We start from the raw sequence: 15,597 nt of genomic DNA on the forward strand, positions 1-15,597 counted from the left end.
AGCTTCACCTCTGACACGCCGTCGCCAGGCTCCAGACAGAGTACCTCCAGAGCCAGGCAGCGGCTAAGGGCCGAGGGGGTTGCGGACCACCTTTCCCGCCTAGCCCTCGGCTTCACCTCTGACACGCCGTCGCCAGGCTCCGGACGGAGTACCTCTGGAGCCGGGCAGGGGCTAAGGGCCAAGGGGGTTGCGGACCACCTCTCTCTCCTAGCCTTCGGCTTCGCCTCTGACACGCTGCCGCCAAGCTCTAGATGGAGTACCTCCAGAGCTGGGCAGCGGCTAAAGGCCGAGGGAGTCGTGGACCACCTCTCCCGCCTAGCCTTCGGCTTCGCCTCCGACACACCATCGCCAGGCCCCGGACGGAGTACCTCTAGAGTCGGGCAGCGGCTAAGGGCCGAGGGGGTCGCGGACCACCTCTCCCGCCTAGCCTTCGGCTTTGCCTCCGACACACCATCGCCAGGCCCTGGACGGAGTACCTACGGAGCTGGGCAGTGGCTAAGGGCCGAGGCGGTCACGGACCACTTCTCCCGCCTAGCCTCCGGCTTCACCTCTGACACGTCGTCACCAGGCTCCGAACAGAGTACCTCCGGAGCCGGACAGCGGGTAAGGGCCGAGGGGGTCGGGGACCACCTCTCCCATCTAGCCCTCGGCTTCGCCTCCAACAACGTTGTCGCCATGCTTTAAACAGATCGCCTCTGAAGCCGGACATTGGCTAAGGAACCCGAAGGGTCAACGACCACCTCCAGAGCTTGCCTCCAAAGGTTCCAGATGGACTTCACTGATTCGGAAATCTAGAATAAATTTGGAAGAAGGTCCTACCAGTGCCAAGCCCGAGGAGTACGCAATAACCGGGAATGATGAGGTTGCCACTGCTTCACCCGGCCGTCCTTAGTTACCCTACATATCTACCGCCACCAGATTCCCGAGGCCACCTCTCCCCCCAGAAGGAACAAATCCGGCGATGATCTATGTGAAGGCTCGGTACCTCGGTCATTCGAAAAACTAGCCATCGCCTACGAAGGGGACGAAGAAGTGCGGCTCGAAGGCACGAAGGAACTCACACATACGGTCACCCGTTCGAAAGATCCCCTTATAGTAGATCTAGAGGACACATATAAAAGCGATAGTACGGAAATTGGTACGAAGAAGATAGAACCCGACAGAGCAAAATAGGGTGAGAAAGAGTACAAGGTGACTAAGTCAAGCCATGGGCTTGCAGCAAGGCCATGGTCGACCGTGAGACATGGATGCCTCATGACTTCACCAAGAACTCCCTCCAGGAGACCGCCTTCACCTCCTACGGGTCCCGGCAGAGGCCACGCATGGGACGGCGTACACGCCTCATCTGTGGCCTGCCGCTGTGGAAGCCGATACAGTAGCCGGCTCCCGAGCTGTTGGAGGACGAAGAAGAGTCCGAGGAGGTCACCGGCGGGGCCTTCTCTCTCGCCTTCCCGGCATCCTCCTTCGCTGTTGTCTCCGTAGATGCCTGCTAGCTCTCCCTGCGCAGGAGATCCCAGTCGATCTCCTCATCGTCATCAGAGATATCGATGATCTCGACGGGCATGGCCTCCCAAGCCAAGGGTCGGGCTGGAGCGGCAGGCAGCCGCTTCCCCTGCAGAGATGGAAGCGGCGTGATCACCGACGCCTCTACCAACGACCGAAATGGTCCAACTCCCGAAGAAGCCGTCGAGATCATCGACATCTCTGAAGAGGATAAGGAGGAAGACGACACCATACTCAAGACAAGGTTAACTACTCACTCGGAGGGCTGTGGAGAATCCAGCCGAGTGACCCCAGCTTTATACCCGGGCTAAGTAGCCACATAAGCCCGGAAGATGAAGTAGAACTGAGGGGACCGTGGCCATACCCCGGTCGTTCCACCAGCATGTGGCAGCATTCCACGACGAATGCCTCGTTTTCTCGCATGGACGTCCCGTCACATTAATAACCCAGACTCCTTTCGACGTGTAATAGGGGCATGGGCACAAGACCCTAAACGACCCACCGCATTGTCCAGTCAGAACGCGGCAGTGGTACGTCTCATCCTACCAGGTAAACGCGTAGGGTCCCCTAATCCTACACGTAACCTCTACTCTGGTGACCTCAAAAGGCAAGAAGAACCATACCGAAGGAATCCAGATAACCTGTATCGGCCTCGACACGGACCCCAGAGTACACCACATCCATCGACGCCCCTCTGCCCGAGGTCCCGACATCACACATGCCAGCTCCAACAAGCTCCAGAGCAAATCGCCACCACCAGTATGCCATCAGCCTTGGGCCTCGCCATCGACGCCCACGGTTCCCGACGAAAAAACTTCTTAAGGACAAGGAATTGCCATCGGGCATCCTTGATACTATACTAGGCTGGGGTTGGTTTTCCTCTACATCCTCTCCCCCCCTCCGAAACATCGGGGCCTGAGAATGAGGGGGTACTGTTGGGGGAAAATAAACCAGCCTGAGGATAATGGTTGAAGACTACTATCCAGGTCCCTCCGTAGCCTTGATCTCTGGACCCTCAGCTAAAGGCTCGACCTCCGAAGTCATCAGATCCCTTTGCGGTACCTCTTCGTACTCGCAAAGCCTTCCCTTGGCTTAACCGGCTCGACCTCCCGAAGGCTCAGCCTCCCAAAACTCGGCGTCCCGAAGCCCGGCCCCCCGAGACCTCGGTCTCCCGAAGCCTCGGTCCCCCGAAGCCTCGGCCTCCTGAAGCCCCAGCCTTCCGGAGTCCTGCCTCCTGAAGCCTTCACCTCCCGGAGCCGTGCCTCCCGAGGCCCCCGTCTCCAGCTGCTCGGGCCGACTTCCCGGAGGCTACAAGGTGAGTCAGCAGGCCTTAGGAAAGATCTGCCGGAAGGGGAGCACCGGTCATGCTTTGCCTGCAAGGAAGTGACCGGCATTAAACACCTAGGCTGGTGGACGCCGCTCTCACACTCCGGTGTAATGGAGGCTATCCTGACACCCCTGACAGTGCAGCGCCGGGCCGCAATTGGCGACCAGCTCGCTGCACTTCAGGGGTAGGCACCACGATAGTTATCATGGTAGATATTTATCTCCCCGATAGGGTAGAAAGTAGTTATCCGGGATAAGGCCCAGTAATTCGGTTAGGTCCTAGATATTTGTACATTATGATAACTTGTACGCCAAGCTACGCACGGCCTTATAAATAGAAGCCATGGTCGCCTGGGCTAAGAGACATGAGCTAGACGGCAGAAGGACACAGAGGTGAAAAAACACCAAGTCATGCTGTGATACTCCCCCCAGATCGACCTATTTTTTCTACCATCAATACATTCGTGGTGTTCCTTCCTCTTAAACTTTGTCTCCAAGCTTGAGTCTCCTCCTTAGAAGAAACTCTCGCCGTACTTGCTGGGGCAAGACGAACTCTTGATCCAATAGCTGTGATGTTAGGGTAGCACAAACAACCGAAAACGCGGAGCTCATTGTAGTTGGGAGGCACGCCAAGGAGGAGCTCGTAGGGCGTAGTGGTGTTGATGGCGTGACATGGACGTCGGTTCAATAGGTATGTTGCGGTGTACAACACCTCTGCCCAAAATGCTGACAGAGTTGCACTGTGAAGCAGGAGGGTTCGTAAACAATCGTTAAGCGTGCGTAAGATCCTCTTAGCCTTGCCGTTTTGCTAAGACGTGTAAGGGAATGAGAGGCACAACGCGATGCCGTGAACGGAGAAAAAGAGACGAAGCAGTGGTGTCAAACTCCTTACCGTTCTCAGTCTGTAGAGTGAGAATTGACAACCGAACTGAGTGCGTATGTAGGCGTGAAAGGAGAGAAGAAGGGGGAGCACTTCGGATTTGTGGCGAATTGGAAAGGTCCAGATGTAGTAGGTGTAATTGTCGAGGAGCACTAGGTAATACTTGTAGCCGGAATTACTAAGCACAGGTGAAGTCCATATATCGGAGTGAACAATTTGGAGTGGAAAAAATGTTCTATTGTTTGAAGAATGAAATGGCAGCCGCACATGCTTGTCGAGAAAATATGAATGACATGTATGTGCAGCTGATTTATTACATTGAATATAAAACTATTGCAACACCTGAGAAATAGTATTATTGCTAGGATGCTCGAGGCGCTGGTGTCACATATCGACTATTGCAGAGGAGGCAGTGAGGGCATGATGCTATGGGAAGTGCAGTGGGTAGAGATCTCCTGAACTTTCACATCGGAGATTCACCGTGCGAGTTGGAAGGACCTTGATGGAGAAACCATGGGGTCAAACTCAATAGAAACATTATTATCACAGGTGAGTTTGCAAACCAAAATCAAGTTCTTGATTAGATGAGGGGATATGAGGACATCACGAAGATGTAAAGGAGTGGAATTGGTGGAAATGGCGGTGCCGACCATATGAGTGACCGGCAGGCATGAGCCATTGCCAATATCAATGGAGGAGTAGGGAAAGGGTTGAGGAAAAGGCAGTTACCAGTAGAGGAGGACATGTGGGCAGCAGTGTCCATGAACCAGTCGGTAATGCTTGGAGGCTACGTCTAGACGCTGGCGAAGGTGAGTGCAGTGTAAATCGTGTTATGATCCCAGCTGGGTGCGGATGAATTTGAATTGTCTAGTGGCGGGAGCAGGGCTGGCTGGGGGTTGGCGGCCATGGCCTGCTGGGGCTGAAATGGTGGGTGGGGGCCAACACGCCAGTGGCTAGGGCCCGGAATGGCATGGGCCAGGCCTGGATGAGGCCCATCCATGGGTTATAGCTGGCAGCCCATGGAGTACCAGGAGTGGCAGAGTGCTGCTAGGGTGCACCGCCAGTGCTGTTTGGAGCAAAAGAGTTTCCAGAGCTGGAGCCACAACCATACTTTTTGTTGCCGTTCTTCTCCGGTTGGAGTCGGAGCTAGAGCCACCGTCGGCAGGTCCGAAGGCTGAGGAAGGGGACCCACTGTGGCCGACGAAGAAGGCCTGACTTACCTCCATCTTGGCGTCGTGGAGTTCGCAGATCTCCTCCAACAGCACGTAAGAGCGGGCGCTCATGAAGGTGTGAGGTGGGAATTTGGTGTTGATGATGGGGATCGTGTGGCAGTACTTGGGGTTGAGACCACAGAGAATGTTGAGTACCTGGCTGGGCTTGGAGACGGGTTGGCCGACGTCGTGGGGGTTGTTGACGAGCATTTTCAGCTGGGTGCAGTACTGGGAGATGCTCATGTCGCCTTGTTGGAGACTGCGGAACTCAGCCTCGAAGTAGATGACGTGTTGGGGCTTGTTGTCGCGGAAGAGGCCCTCAATGGCATTCCAAACAGTGAAGGCCGAGGAATGCGGCTTGTGGATGAGGTTGAAGACGTCCTTCGTGACGGTGGTGTAGAGCCAGTTGACGACGTTGTGGTCATTCATCCTCCAATCGGCGTCGTGCTAGTGCAGCGGTGGCGGGGAGTGCATGTGCACGTCGAAGCTGAATTTGCCAAGGACGGAGTCTAAGAAGCAGAGCGCCATTGACTATAGTTGGACTCATTGAAGTCGAGCAGCACATGGACATGGGAACGGATGTTCACCGTCTGCACGACGGACGCTGGAGCAGGCTGGGAGTGACGCCGTCGGAGATGGAGCTGGAGAAGTCGAAGGAGGGGGAGTTGGCCATGGCAGCGGAAGAGGATGGAGTGAACGGATTTGTTAGGGAGGACTGTTTGGTCATTGATACCATGTAGAGTAGTATTGAGATCAACCGCACTTGTATTGATCATCGAGCAATAGTTTTATATATGTACAATATGGAGAGGAATCCAACTAACACAGCTATTCCTACGAGGCCGTTAGCCCAGCCGAGGTGAGTAGTGGTGACCGAGTCCAGCAGGTGCGCCTAGCGCGAATTTGGCGCACGGCCGTGGCTGTTGGAGAGAGCGTGGTTGTTGGAGATCCTAGCAACAGGAGGGAGTAGCACGTACAAATTATCCCTGGTTAACTAGTCTATGACCCATGGTCCCATACTTCTGCCTTAATCTGGCTAACGTGGAAGTGGACCTGCCCGATTTTGTCGACCCTCCCTCGCAGCCTGTCTGTGTCTAATCTCAAAGACCCGTACAAAGCAAGGACCAAGATGAGATTTATTTGCATGCATGGACAGCGCTCCGAACCACCATTTAGGTCCACCCGGCGGCTTGTTCGAAAGTCACAGTCCACACCTGCAAAAATGTCCGGATTGATCCCGGGCTATTGCTGCTATCACATACCAATTCGTGTGTGAGACTAACTGTGAACTACTCGGGCCGGGTCCATGAACCACAACTCCACAAGTGGTCCATTTCAAGTTTCCAGCAACTGTATGGTGGAAGAAAACGAACGAACGTACGTCGACTAAACATGACACTACAACCGCCTCACGCTGACCCCAAGCAAGCTAGACCTGGATTGATTCTTTCCGGTTGTCTAGCAACATATGATAAAACGATACCCACTTGAGTCAAAACTAATATTTTTGCTTTGATAAACAATAGTTTGCTCTGAAAATATACACTTAGGGACAGATTCACCGACCTCCAAACGCACTTAGGAGCTCTCAAAGTCTCTCCTTTAATTGTTGAGTATGGAAGAGAAGAAAGAAGAAAGAAGAGAGAGTGCTTGTGTTTGGTGATGCTGAATCGGTCACTGGGTACACTTTTACTGCACGCTTGACGATCGGTGGTTGGGTCGGTGGGGCAAAAGCAGGGAAATAATAGAGGTCGTTCATGTCAAGCCGGCATCGCACTCGGGTTCTCGATAGATTCCTGCGTCGCCCATTTCCCTACCAAAAAAGGCTGTAACGCTACAGGGGGCGTGCGATACGTCGTGCGTTACCTTTGGCACGCCGTGATCATGCATCAAGGCAGCAGGCGTCGTACGAGAGGCCTACCACCATTCAGCTCGACCGCACCCAAGCGGAATCGTTCGGCGAGGCCGCGAGGGACGTGGACTTGTGCCGTGCCATCTCGTGCCGGCGACCGTCGCGCGCGCATAATTCCGCGTCGCCCCAACCCAAGGCCCGGAGCTCGAGCTCGAGCTCGTGCAGGGCATTATACGTGCGTGGTGCCGGTGGTGGCGTGGCTACTAGTGATGGGTAGTGAGCTCCAGCCACGGCGCGGGGTCGCGTTCGGCCAGCCGGTGCCGGGCGTCGTGCGCTTCGTTCCGGACGTGGGCGAGTCGGGTGGAGTGCGGGCTGTGGGCGCGCGCATGGAGCCATGATACATGGACGCACGAGAGGACGTGTCGCGCCCCTTTTGTCGCTGGCGCATACTTGTATCGGAATTCATGTTTCCACTGTCTGCTGTCTCCCGTCGCCACGCCCCAGCAGCGCGGCTCAGCAGGCACGCGCCCCCAGGCCGGATCTCGATCGTTGCCGCGCAAGACCAACGCGACGCGACGTCGTGCCGATCTGTGTATAGCACTCGATCGGTTTCTGAATTGGAACATAGGTAGAGTAGCAAGAATTTGGATAGGCCTATACGAACAATTCGAGAGTATATTCGTCCAGTAGCCAAATTCGAGGAAGAAGGAGATAGTTCTTGTCTATTACATTATGATGCTCCTCTGTCATCCGCTCAACAGCTAAAAAAGCTACTCTCTCTTTAGAAATATTTTTTTTGAAAAATCAAAATTTATATACTTTGATTAATATTTAATCAAATTATAAAAATGTCTAGTGTATAAAATTATATGATTAGGTTTATAATTCAAAATAATTTTGTAGTTGTAAATAATATATTTTATAAAAATTAGCTAAAATATAACTTCAAAGACCAAACTAAAAATATATACTATTTCTGAACTAGGAGAGTAATATTCTCCCAAGCCAACTCATGCACGACTCTACTCACACACGGACTGAGCCCACACACATGTTACAGATCCATTCCGGCTCAGTCACCTTAGTACTAGCCTGCGTGCTCCTCCGTCCTGCTTCTTCGCTCTTGTCGCCCGCTGCTGTGGTAACTGGAGCAGTAGTGCTGACACTCAGCAAAGAATTTTGCAACAATGTTTAGAGAGGTGAGGTGCACAATGCATCTATCTAAAACTAGTGGGATGATATTTGCAACTAGAACTTATTTCTAACCAATTTTTTTTCATTTAAGCACGCATGGGCCTGTTATCATGGAATTAAGCAGCAGAGGCCATCTTTTTAAAATCTAAGCGGAGCACTGCAACATCATCTGGCAGCGTTCCCAGTGAGTTTCCTCTTTATGGCGTCAACCTCTGACCCGTTCGCATTTATGGCCACGTTCGTCGCCTCCACACCGCGGTGCACCACGGCACCCTCACGGAACCCGTGCAGATACTTCATCCACTCCCCATTGGCCACGTCCACCATGGGATCGGGATCCTCTGCAGTTGCTGCTGGCAACTGCAGAGAGGCTACTGTAGTTACAGTAGAATGCATTTGGGTCTGATCCGAGCCGTTGATTTCACGGTGGGTGCATCGGATTCGTATGCTACAGTATCTCTACAGTATCCCGCTACAGTACCGGAACGACTGCGCAAGGGACCAGATTACTGTTGGTACAGTAATATATGATTAACTAATGCATATCACTGTAGCCCAGACTTATTTTACCGTACAAACAGTGATTCTCTGCATTAATGATGTATTAATGCAAGAGAATCCGGGTCCTCCACCATGACCTGTGGGACACAGCGCGCCACAGGTTCCTGCCGGCCATGTACTCGTACACCAGCAGGGCCGGTCACGAGGTTTGAGATTTTAGTAGCCCGGTCAAAACTAAAAACAGGTCTATTAAATTAAAACATCAAAAAATTAATTAATATATAAATTATAAAAAATAATATTTGAAATATTAAAAAATTATTTTTGATAAACACTTAAAATATATTAAAAAACAACGCTCACATCAAACATATTTTTTAAAATAATCTTAAATAATTTCTTTTAGCATTCTAGTTGTAAAATCATTGATGATGATAGCACTTCCAATCTCATCCAGCAATTTCTTCTCAATACATAAAATTACCAAACTTTTAATTTTTATATATTATAGATCTCAAATAATTCTCCAATAAATTTAAAAAGTTTCTTTCAACTGATATCACAGTAACATGTATAGTAAATAAGATTCGATAAATAATAGAAATATTAAGATAACAATCTGTTTGTCTAACGTACTAAAAAAATCTCTATAGAAGATATTAACTTATTTGGCAAAGTTAATTGTACAACCCTTAACTTAGACATTAGATTATTTAACTTAGCATCATATAAACCATCTAGAGAAAAAATATTTACAAAGTTAGCGTAACAATCTTTCAGTTCAATATCATAATTCATACAATAACTTTAAGTTTATTCAATAAAAATCTAAATGTAATTTTGAATGCTTGAAGTTCTTCAAATCCATTTTCAATGAAGTATTTGCTATGTCAACTATAAAAAAAAGTAATTAACTTTAAAAGTCATATCAACTTGTAGAATTTGTTCATTATAATCAGTTTTATCAATTTCTTTACACCGATCAAAGTTCAAAACCTATGCACGATTATATATTATACAGTTATGCTCACTGTAGTTTATGTCTTTATGTCTGTGCACACTCTACAAGTTATAACTCACAATATTTCTAGTTGTAATTAGGGGATATACACAGTGCGAATAATAAGTTGTAACTCACAGTGTTAGCTTCTCGTGTTACAATTATGTATTTCTAAACGTGAAGTTATAACTGGTCTACCTAACAAGTTGTAACTCATAGTGTTTGGAGTTGTAACTGAAAGATATGCGCAGTGCGAATAACAAGTTGTAACTCACAGTGTTAGCTTCTCGTGTTGCAATTATGCATTTCTGAACGTGAAGTTGTAACTGATCTACCTAATAAATTATAACTTATAATGTTTTAAATTGTAACTGTAGAATGTATATAGTACAAATAGTAACTATGTATAAGCACATAATATCCTGCGTTTTAGGGGGCAGGGGCGACCGCCCCGCTTGCCCCCCTCGAAGGCCGGCCGAGTCACCAGCGCGTGGTCGCCGCACCTGCCAGCGATGCAGTAACTGACGAGCGTGGTGAGGGTGTGCTGTCGGAGGTTGGCGAGCATAGCCACCTCCACGTAAAACAACAGCCAGACACCTTATTGGACATGTATATTTTCTTGATTGCCACGCACCGCCTGCGACTAGAGGTGTCCGATGTACACCTTTGTGGCACCGCCGGCGCCGAGCAACACCCATTCGTCGCATGCATCAGCTCCGCCTTGGTGTCTTGTCAAGCCCTCACGCGGAAACGCTAGCAGTGTCGCCACTGAATCATCGTCAGCGCTCACTCTGTCCCCTGCAGTCATCCTACGCCGGCGTTCTTGTAATTGCCACGGTGGTGAAAATGAAATACCCAAATAGAAATAGGTTTGTTTGTAGGTTGCTATAATGCCGGTGCCATTGGCCTTAGTATGCCTGCAAAATGTTCTCTAGCGAATGTGTCAGTGCTATCATGATACTTCTGTTCCATGGAAGTAGTATTTTAAGCGAGTCTGAAATCTTGATTGCATTGGTCGAGTGGCTGAGACCTCAAAGAACATTATGTTTCTCGAAATGGTTTATCTGCTTTGCATAGTGTGAATGGATGAACTACCAGAGCATGAAACACGCCCACGATGCTCCTGAAGCCGTATTACAGGTGGAGTGATGGATATTCATCAAGGTTTCCTGTCTAGGTCTTGTTTTAGTGTCATGTTTCATGTTTATGGAACTCTTTATGAACAATTTTTCTATTGTCTCTGAAATTTCAATTAAGTTAAGATGTTCAAATATTTGACTTATCTGGAGTTCAGAAGTATTTGCCTTAGTGCGAAGTGCAAAGATTGCACTTGATAAGCAATTCATTATTTGCAAGCATGTATAGGTTATTACATTGCATTAAGTGCTGTGCCTCTCAGGAGTTCTGTATATTAACCTTTGATGTTGTGTAACTGTCCAAAGCAGTATATTAACCTTTGGTTTGGAGTTCTGTACTTTATGCCTATTTGCAAAATGTCGCAATGTCTTAATGCTAATTGATTGTTAAATTTTCAATCTTGTGTATGTATTGGTTGTGTAGCTGTTGGTCATAAGCTTCAAAAATCAGTTGAACCTAACCTTGACAATGCTCCATGTTGGTCCTTAACGACCATTTTTGGCAACTGTTGAAGCATTCAGGGCATCGGATTGTTTCATTGGACGCAAAGTTGCGTCATGTTAGCTGTCGATTCATATTTATGCAATAGTTGCCATACCTAATGCATTTTTTTGTCTACTTTTGCATAACAACAAAGTTGTTGCCTGCTACGAGAACAAAGTTGTTATGAACTGATGTAATTAATCTCATCTACTTCAAAGACCATGCAACAGGAGAAGATGCAAGGACTGTGGTTGAGAGTTCACATGAGTAGCATCAAAATTAGGTGCTGAAAAATGGTCGTTAAGGCAGTCCTAACGTGTCATCTAGTCAGTGACCTTTTTAATGGACATAAAAAAGGATTGGCTACTCATGCAAATATGAATGAAGTATGGTTTGTTGCTCATGATCAGGCACTTTCATTGTGACATGTATTATTTGCCATATATGGACCAGTCATGATGTATTCGGACATTTTAATGTATGCATGTGGTGATGTATTCGGACAATTTTAATTTATGCATGCCGTGAAGTATTCAGACATTTTATTGTATGCATGTCATTATGTATTCTGATAGATCTATTCGGACATTTTAACTTCATATGAAGTTTGAATTTTGCTTTACAGACTACAGACTACAGTAGAAATTAAGTTGGAGTAAACAATAACTATATGCTAATGTATGCCACATGATTTTGCCTACTTGGCTTATCTGAAGACAATATGTATGTTTCAATATGGTAGTGTATATATACCACATGAGAAATCTGGTATCTCCTGCTATCTGAAAACAATATGTATGTTCATCTCTTGAAGAACCTATGTGGTTGTATGTTTGATTCCTACTATGCACATTGTGACGGTTGTCTGTTGAATGTTCTCAGACTCATGTAATCTTTTGAAGAAGCTGTGCGGTTGTGTGTCTCACACCTTGATTGTAATCTGTCATCTTGATTCAATGGAGAGACGCTAGAGAATTTTATGGAGGTAGCATGCAATTCCTAAAAAAAGGGATATCTACAGGTTCAGTAATTGAATTGAATGTGGATTCTATCAGGCAAATTCAGGTTACAACCAAATAACATAATTGAAATTATAGTCCAATTCCAAATTCTCAAGAAATTGAATTGATTCTCCAATTCCAAGTAACCATTCAATTCTAGAAACCAAACGGAGCCTTCCAGATGTGATCGAAAGTAAAGGCAATTTTCAACCACTTCAGATAGCTTTTTTTTTTCCTTCTAAGATAATGTATCACTTAAGATGTAGACAAATCCAACTAAGGAGCCAAATACCAAAATGACGCTTTCCGGTACTAATTTATGCAAGAACTTTGCATCCACCCGTGTATTGAGTGACATCCAGCCATCGCGACTCGCAAGATCATTTGGCTACAAGTCCTTTCCGAACGTCTGCAATTCGGTGGGTGGCCACGACATGTACACTGCAGTACAGGAGTGCATGTCACATAGCTTCTGTAGCTGGTTCTTCACTGCAGAGCACACGCTTGCCAAGACGCAGGAAATGCCAGATGCGCACAAGCTCCTGCCCAGAACACATTTGTCATCTCGTCCATTGCTGATGTGAGAACAATCAGGCTAACCGACGAAACGAAGCTCCGCCTCAACTACATGACGAGGTAACCAGGAGCAAGTCCAGAAGCAAATGTCCAAGAGCTAAACACCCGGTGAGCTAAACAACGAATAATTCGAAGAATAATTATTCGTGATGGTTCGAAGATGCTGATTGATAACAGCATTAAGGTCCAGAAGCAGATAGACCGGCAGGCACCAAATCTCACGACTCACAATATCTCAAAGAATGGAGATATAACAGGGTCACGGTGGGGAAATTGCTGAGTTACAGCAGAGAAACAAAACACAGCTGCAACAGGGCAACATCTATTCATTGTTCCAGCACAAGTCCGATGCATAAGCTCAAAAGACTAATGTAATCTAGCGGCACAAAATCAGCAGTAGTGGTATACAAAAACACTGGTACGACCTAGCAAGCTAACAGGCCATAGCTGCTTAAGAGACACCAACAACAAAGTTAGAAAATATTCTGTTAAGCATAACATTTCCAAGCATCAGCTCACATTAGTCCACCAGATGTTCAGGAGGAAGCTGGGCATGTATTCACACCATCCTTTCAATCACGTGTAAGATCGTTGAATGTCTTCAAATGTCTCTTCCCCTTCAGGAACACCTCAGTGTCAACTGCAACCCTCATGTATCCATCGAAATCCACTGGTTTACCATTGCTCAGCTCCTTTGTTTCAGCATACCACTCACTGTTCTAATCCCACAAATCCTTGAAATCATCCAGGAAGTGTGTTTTATACTTTACCTTAACTGGGTCAAAGAACGATTTGTCGGGCTCATTGGTAGCGATGTACAAATGCCGGCCAGCTCCAACTTTATCATTAAGTGTCATAAGGAGACTGTCTGGCGAGGTATCTCTATCCAGGTTTGGCCAAAGTTGTGTGTTCTGGGCTTTCTCCCCTCTCACAATGTGGACTGAATCGAAGTCCCAACTCATCCGTGAGGCAATGGCAGATACAATCTCCATCAAGCGACGGGACTTCCACAAGAAATGCCGTGGGCGCTTGATCACTCCCTCCGTCTCACCCTTGCACACACGTGACCAGTAGTTATCCGGCTCAAAATTGCCAAACTTCCTCATTATCAGCGTGTCCTTGACGTCGCGAAATTTCATCGGGGTCACCTTGATGTCTTCAGTATAGTAGTTCTTCAGCCTAACCTTCTTGTGTCACTTCCACCAATCTTGCCAGAACTGGTTCTGGTCAATCACTGATGTCGATTGCTTCAAGTGCTCGAAATCAAAGTAGAGCCTAAAATCCTTCTCCCCATCCTTGCCGCTAGCAGTATACCGAGCATTGAGGCAAACATCGAGGTCCATGACAAGCGTCCGATTCAAGAACTGTGCCTCGCCGAGCGCACACAAGAACCCCCAAATGAAGTGGTTCATGCTCTTGCACCTCTCGCCGCCACCCATGTAAATGAGGTACCTTCCGTGGCTCAAATCGGACTCGGAGGCGACCACGGGCAAGCTGTCGTTGACAGCCTCGCCAACAACCAACACTAGCTCAGCTGCAGCCGTGGTGCCCTCATTGGCAGCGTTCTCGTCAAGCCTCATCCGAGTCTTGGCCGGCACGAAGTCCGTGTTCGTCACCGCCGGCGCCTCGCGCTTGCCCTTCTCACCCTTCTTCCCCTTGCGTCGAACGCTGCGCTTGGCGCCGGTGCCCGAGTGGTACTCCCCGACGCGGTCCACGACGAGGGTGCAAGTGTTGACGTCGCGGGTGAGCGCGAAGCGGCGGTAGTCCTTGTAATAGGTGGCCCGGCCGTTGGCCTCGGCAGCGGGGCGGAAGCGCCAGGCGAGGTCGCACTCCATGGGGCTGCCCGGCACAGGGACGGGGCGGCCGAAGCAGTAGAAGTGGAGGTCGGGGAACCGCTCGATGGCCGTGCGCATGAGCAGGTTGAAGAGGTCACTGACTCACTGTCCCCCGTGCAGTCCACCTGCGCCTCCGTGTTGCAGGAGACCACCTCGGCGATGGGGCTCTCCTCGGCCGCCGCCCCCGTGGCAGACTTGGTGTCGACGGTGACTGCCCGCTCCGTCTCCCCCTCCGCCTTCTCGGTCTCGGACGCGACGTCGGAGAGCTTGATGAACGGGGCGGCCTCCGCGACGACTCCGCCTCCGTCTGTGATTGCATCATTCGTATTTTTTTTTAAAAAAACATTCATATCGCAATACAAAAATATAAGAAAGGTTGCATGATACTCCACAACAATATAATACTACATACATAGCATCAAGTGCTAATGTACATTGCAATGTATTGGACACCATTTTTATGGAAGTAGGTAACATGTAATTATTGCAAAGTATATAGACTCTGCACATGCAAAATATTGGGAAACACATAATCACCATACGCCATCCAGTTAAGGTGAACGACACTACAATCGTAGTCAATGTTGTAGACTTCACTAATTGTATTTACTCAACATTCTATGGATAGGCAATCACCGAAATTTTGCAAATTATTTAACCGGAGGATTTTAAAAAATTGAATTGCAAACCAAATGAAAATAAATAATTGCAAGAAAGCAAAATAAAAGTGTATATTAAACTGCAATTATATTGAAATTTGAAGTATTACTAAGGTAGTATATATTAATTGCTGAAAATACACATCATCAAGCAATTCCTGATGGCTTGAGGGTTTGAAATGCGTATTTTCATGATGTAAATACAACAAAACATAATTTACATATAGCGTGAGGACTAAACCATAAAAATAGATGCTTTATAGTTAATTTTGACACATCATCGCGTAATTTCTAGAACAATTGAGGGTTTTTCTGCAAAAACTCGTGCGCCAAGCTGTTATTGGGCTCTTGGCCCATGTCCGGCACAGTCCATTTGCTGGCCCAATGGGCTCGTATATATAAGACTGACGGGGGGTGAGGGATTAGGGTTAAGTTTCTC

At 48.0% G+C, this 15,597-nt stretch overlaps 1 protein-coding gene and 1 pseudogene across 1 annotated transcript; both read right to left on the minus strand.

The window, feature by feature from the left end:
* Positions 1–4,135: 4,135 nt before the first annotated feature.
* Positions 4,136–5,349, minus strand: LOC133903133 (uncharacterized). Its single transcript, XM_062344485.1, has 2 exons — positions 4,930–5,349; positions 4,136–4,207 (listed from the first exon to the last, which is right to left on the minus strand). Exons 1-2 carry the CDS (start codon positions 5,347–5,349, stop codon positions 4,136–4,138), a joined length of 492 nt encoding a protein of 163 aa, XP_062200469.1.
* A 7,851-nt stretch (positions 5,350–13,200) lies between these two features.
* LOC133903134 (uncharacterized) lies at positions 13,201–14,849 on the minus strand (annotated as a pseudogene).
* Between the last annotated feature and the right edge of the window lie 748 nt (positions 14,850–15,597).

Source organism: Phragmites australis, chromosome 21 (assembly GCF_958298935.1).
Source record: "Phragmites australis chromosome 21, lpPhrAust1.1, whole genome shotgun sequence".
Classification (NCBI taxonomy): Eukaryota; Viridiplantae; Streptophyta; class Magnoliopsida; order Poales; family Poaceae; genus Phragmites; species Phragmites australis.

Coding starts and splice junctions, on each gene's coding strand:
- LOC133903133 (XM_062344485.1), bottom strand. CDS start 5,349: ATGAATGACCACAACGTCGTCAACTGGCTCTACACCACCGTCACGAAG. Junction 4,208..4,929: donor TCCACGACGCCAAGATGGAG/GTAAGTCAGGCC, acceptor TTCTCCATCAAG/GTCCTTCCAACTCGCACGGT.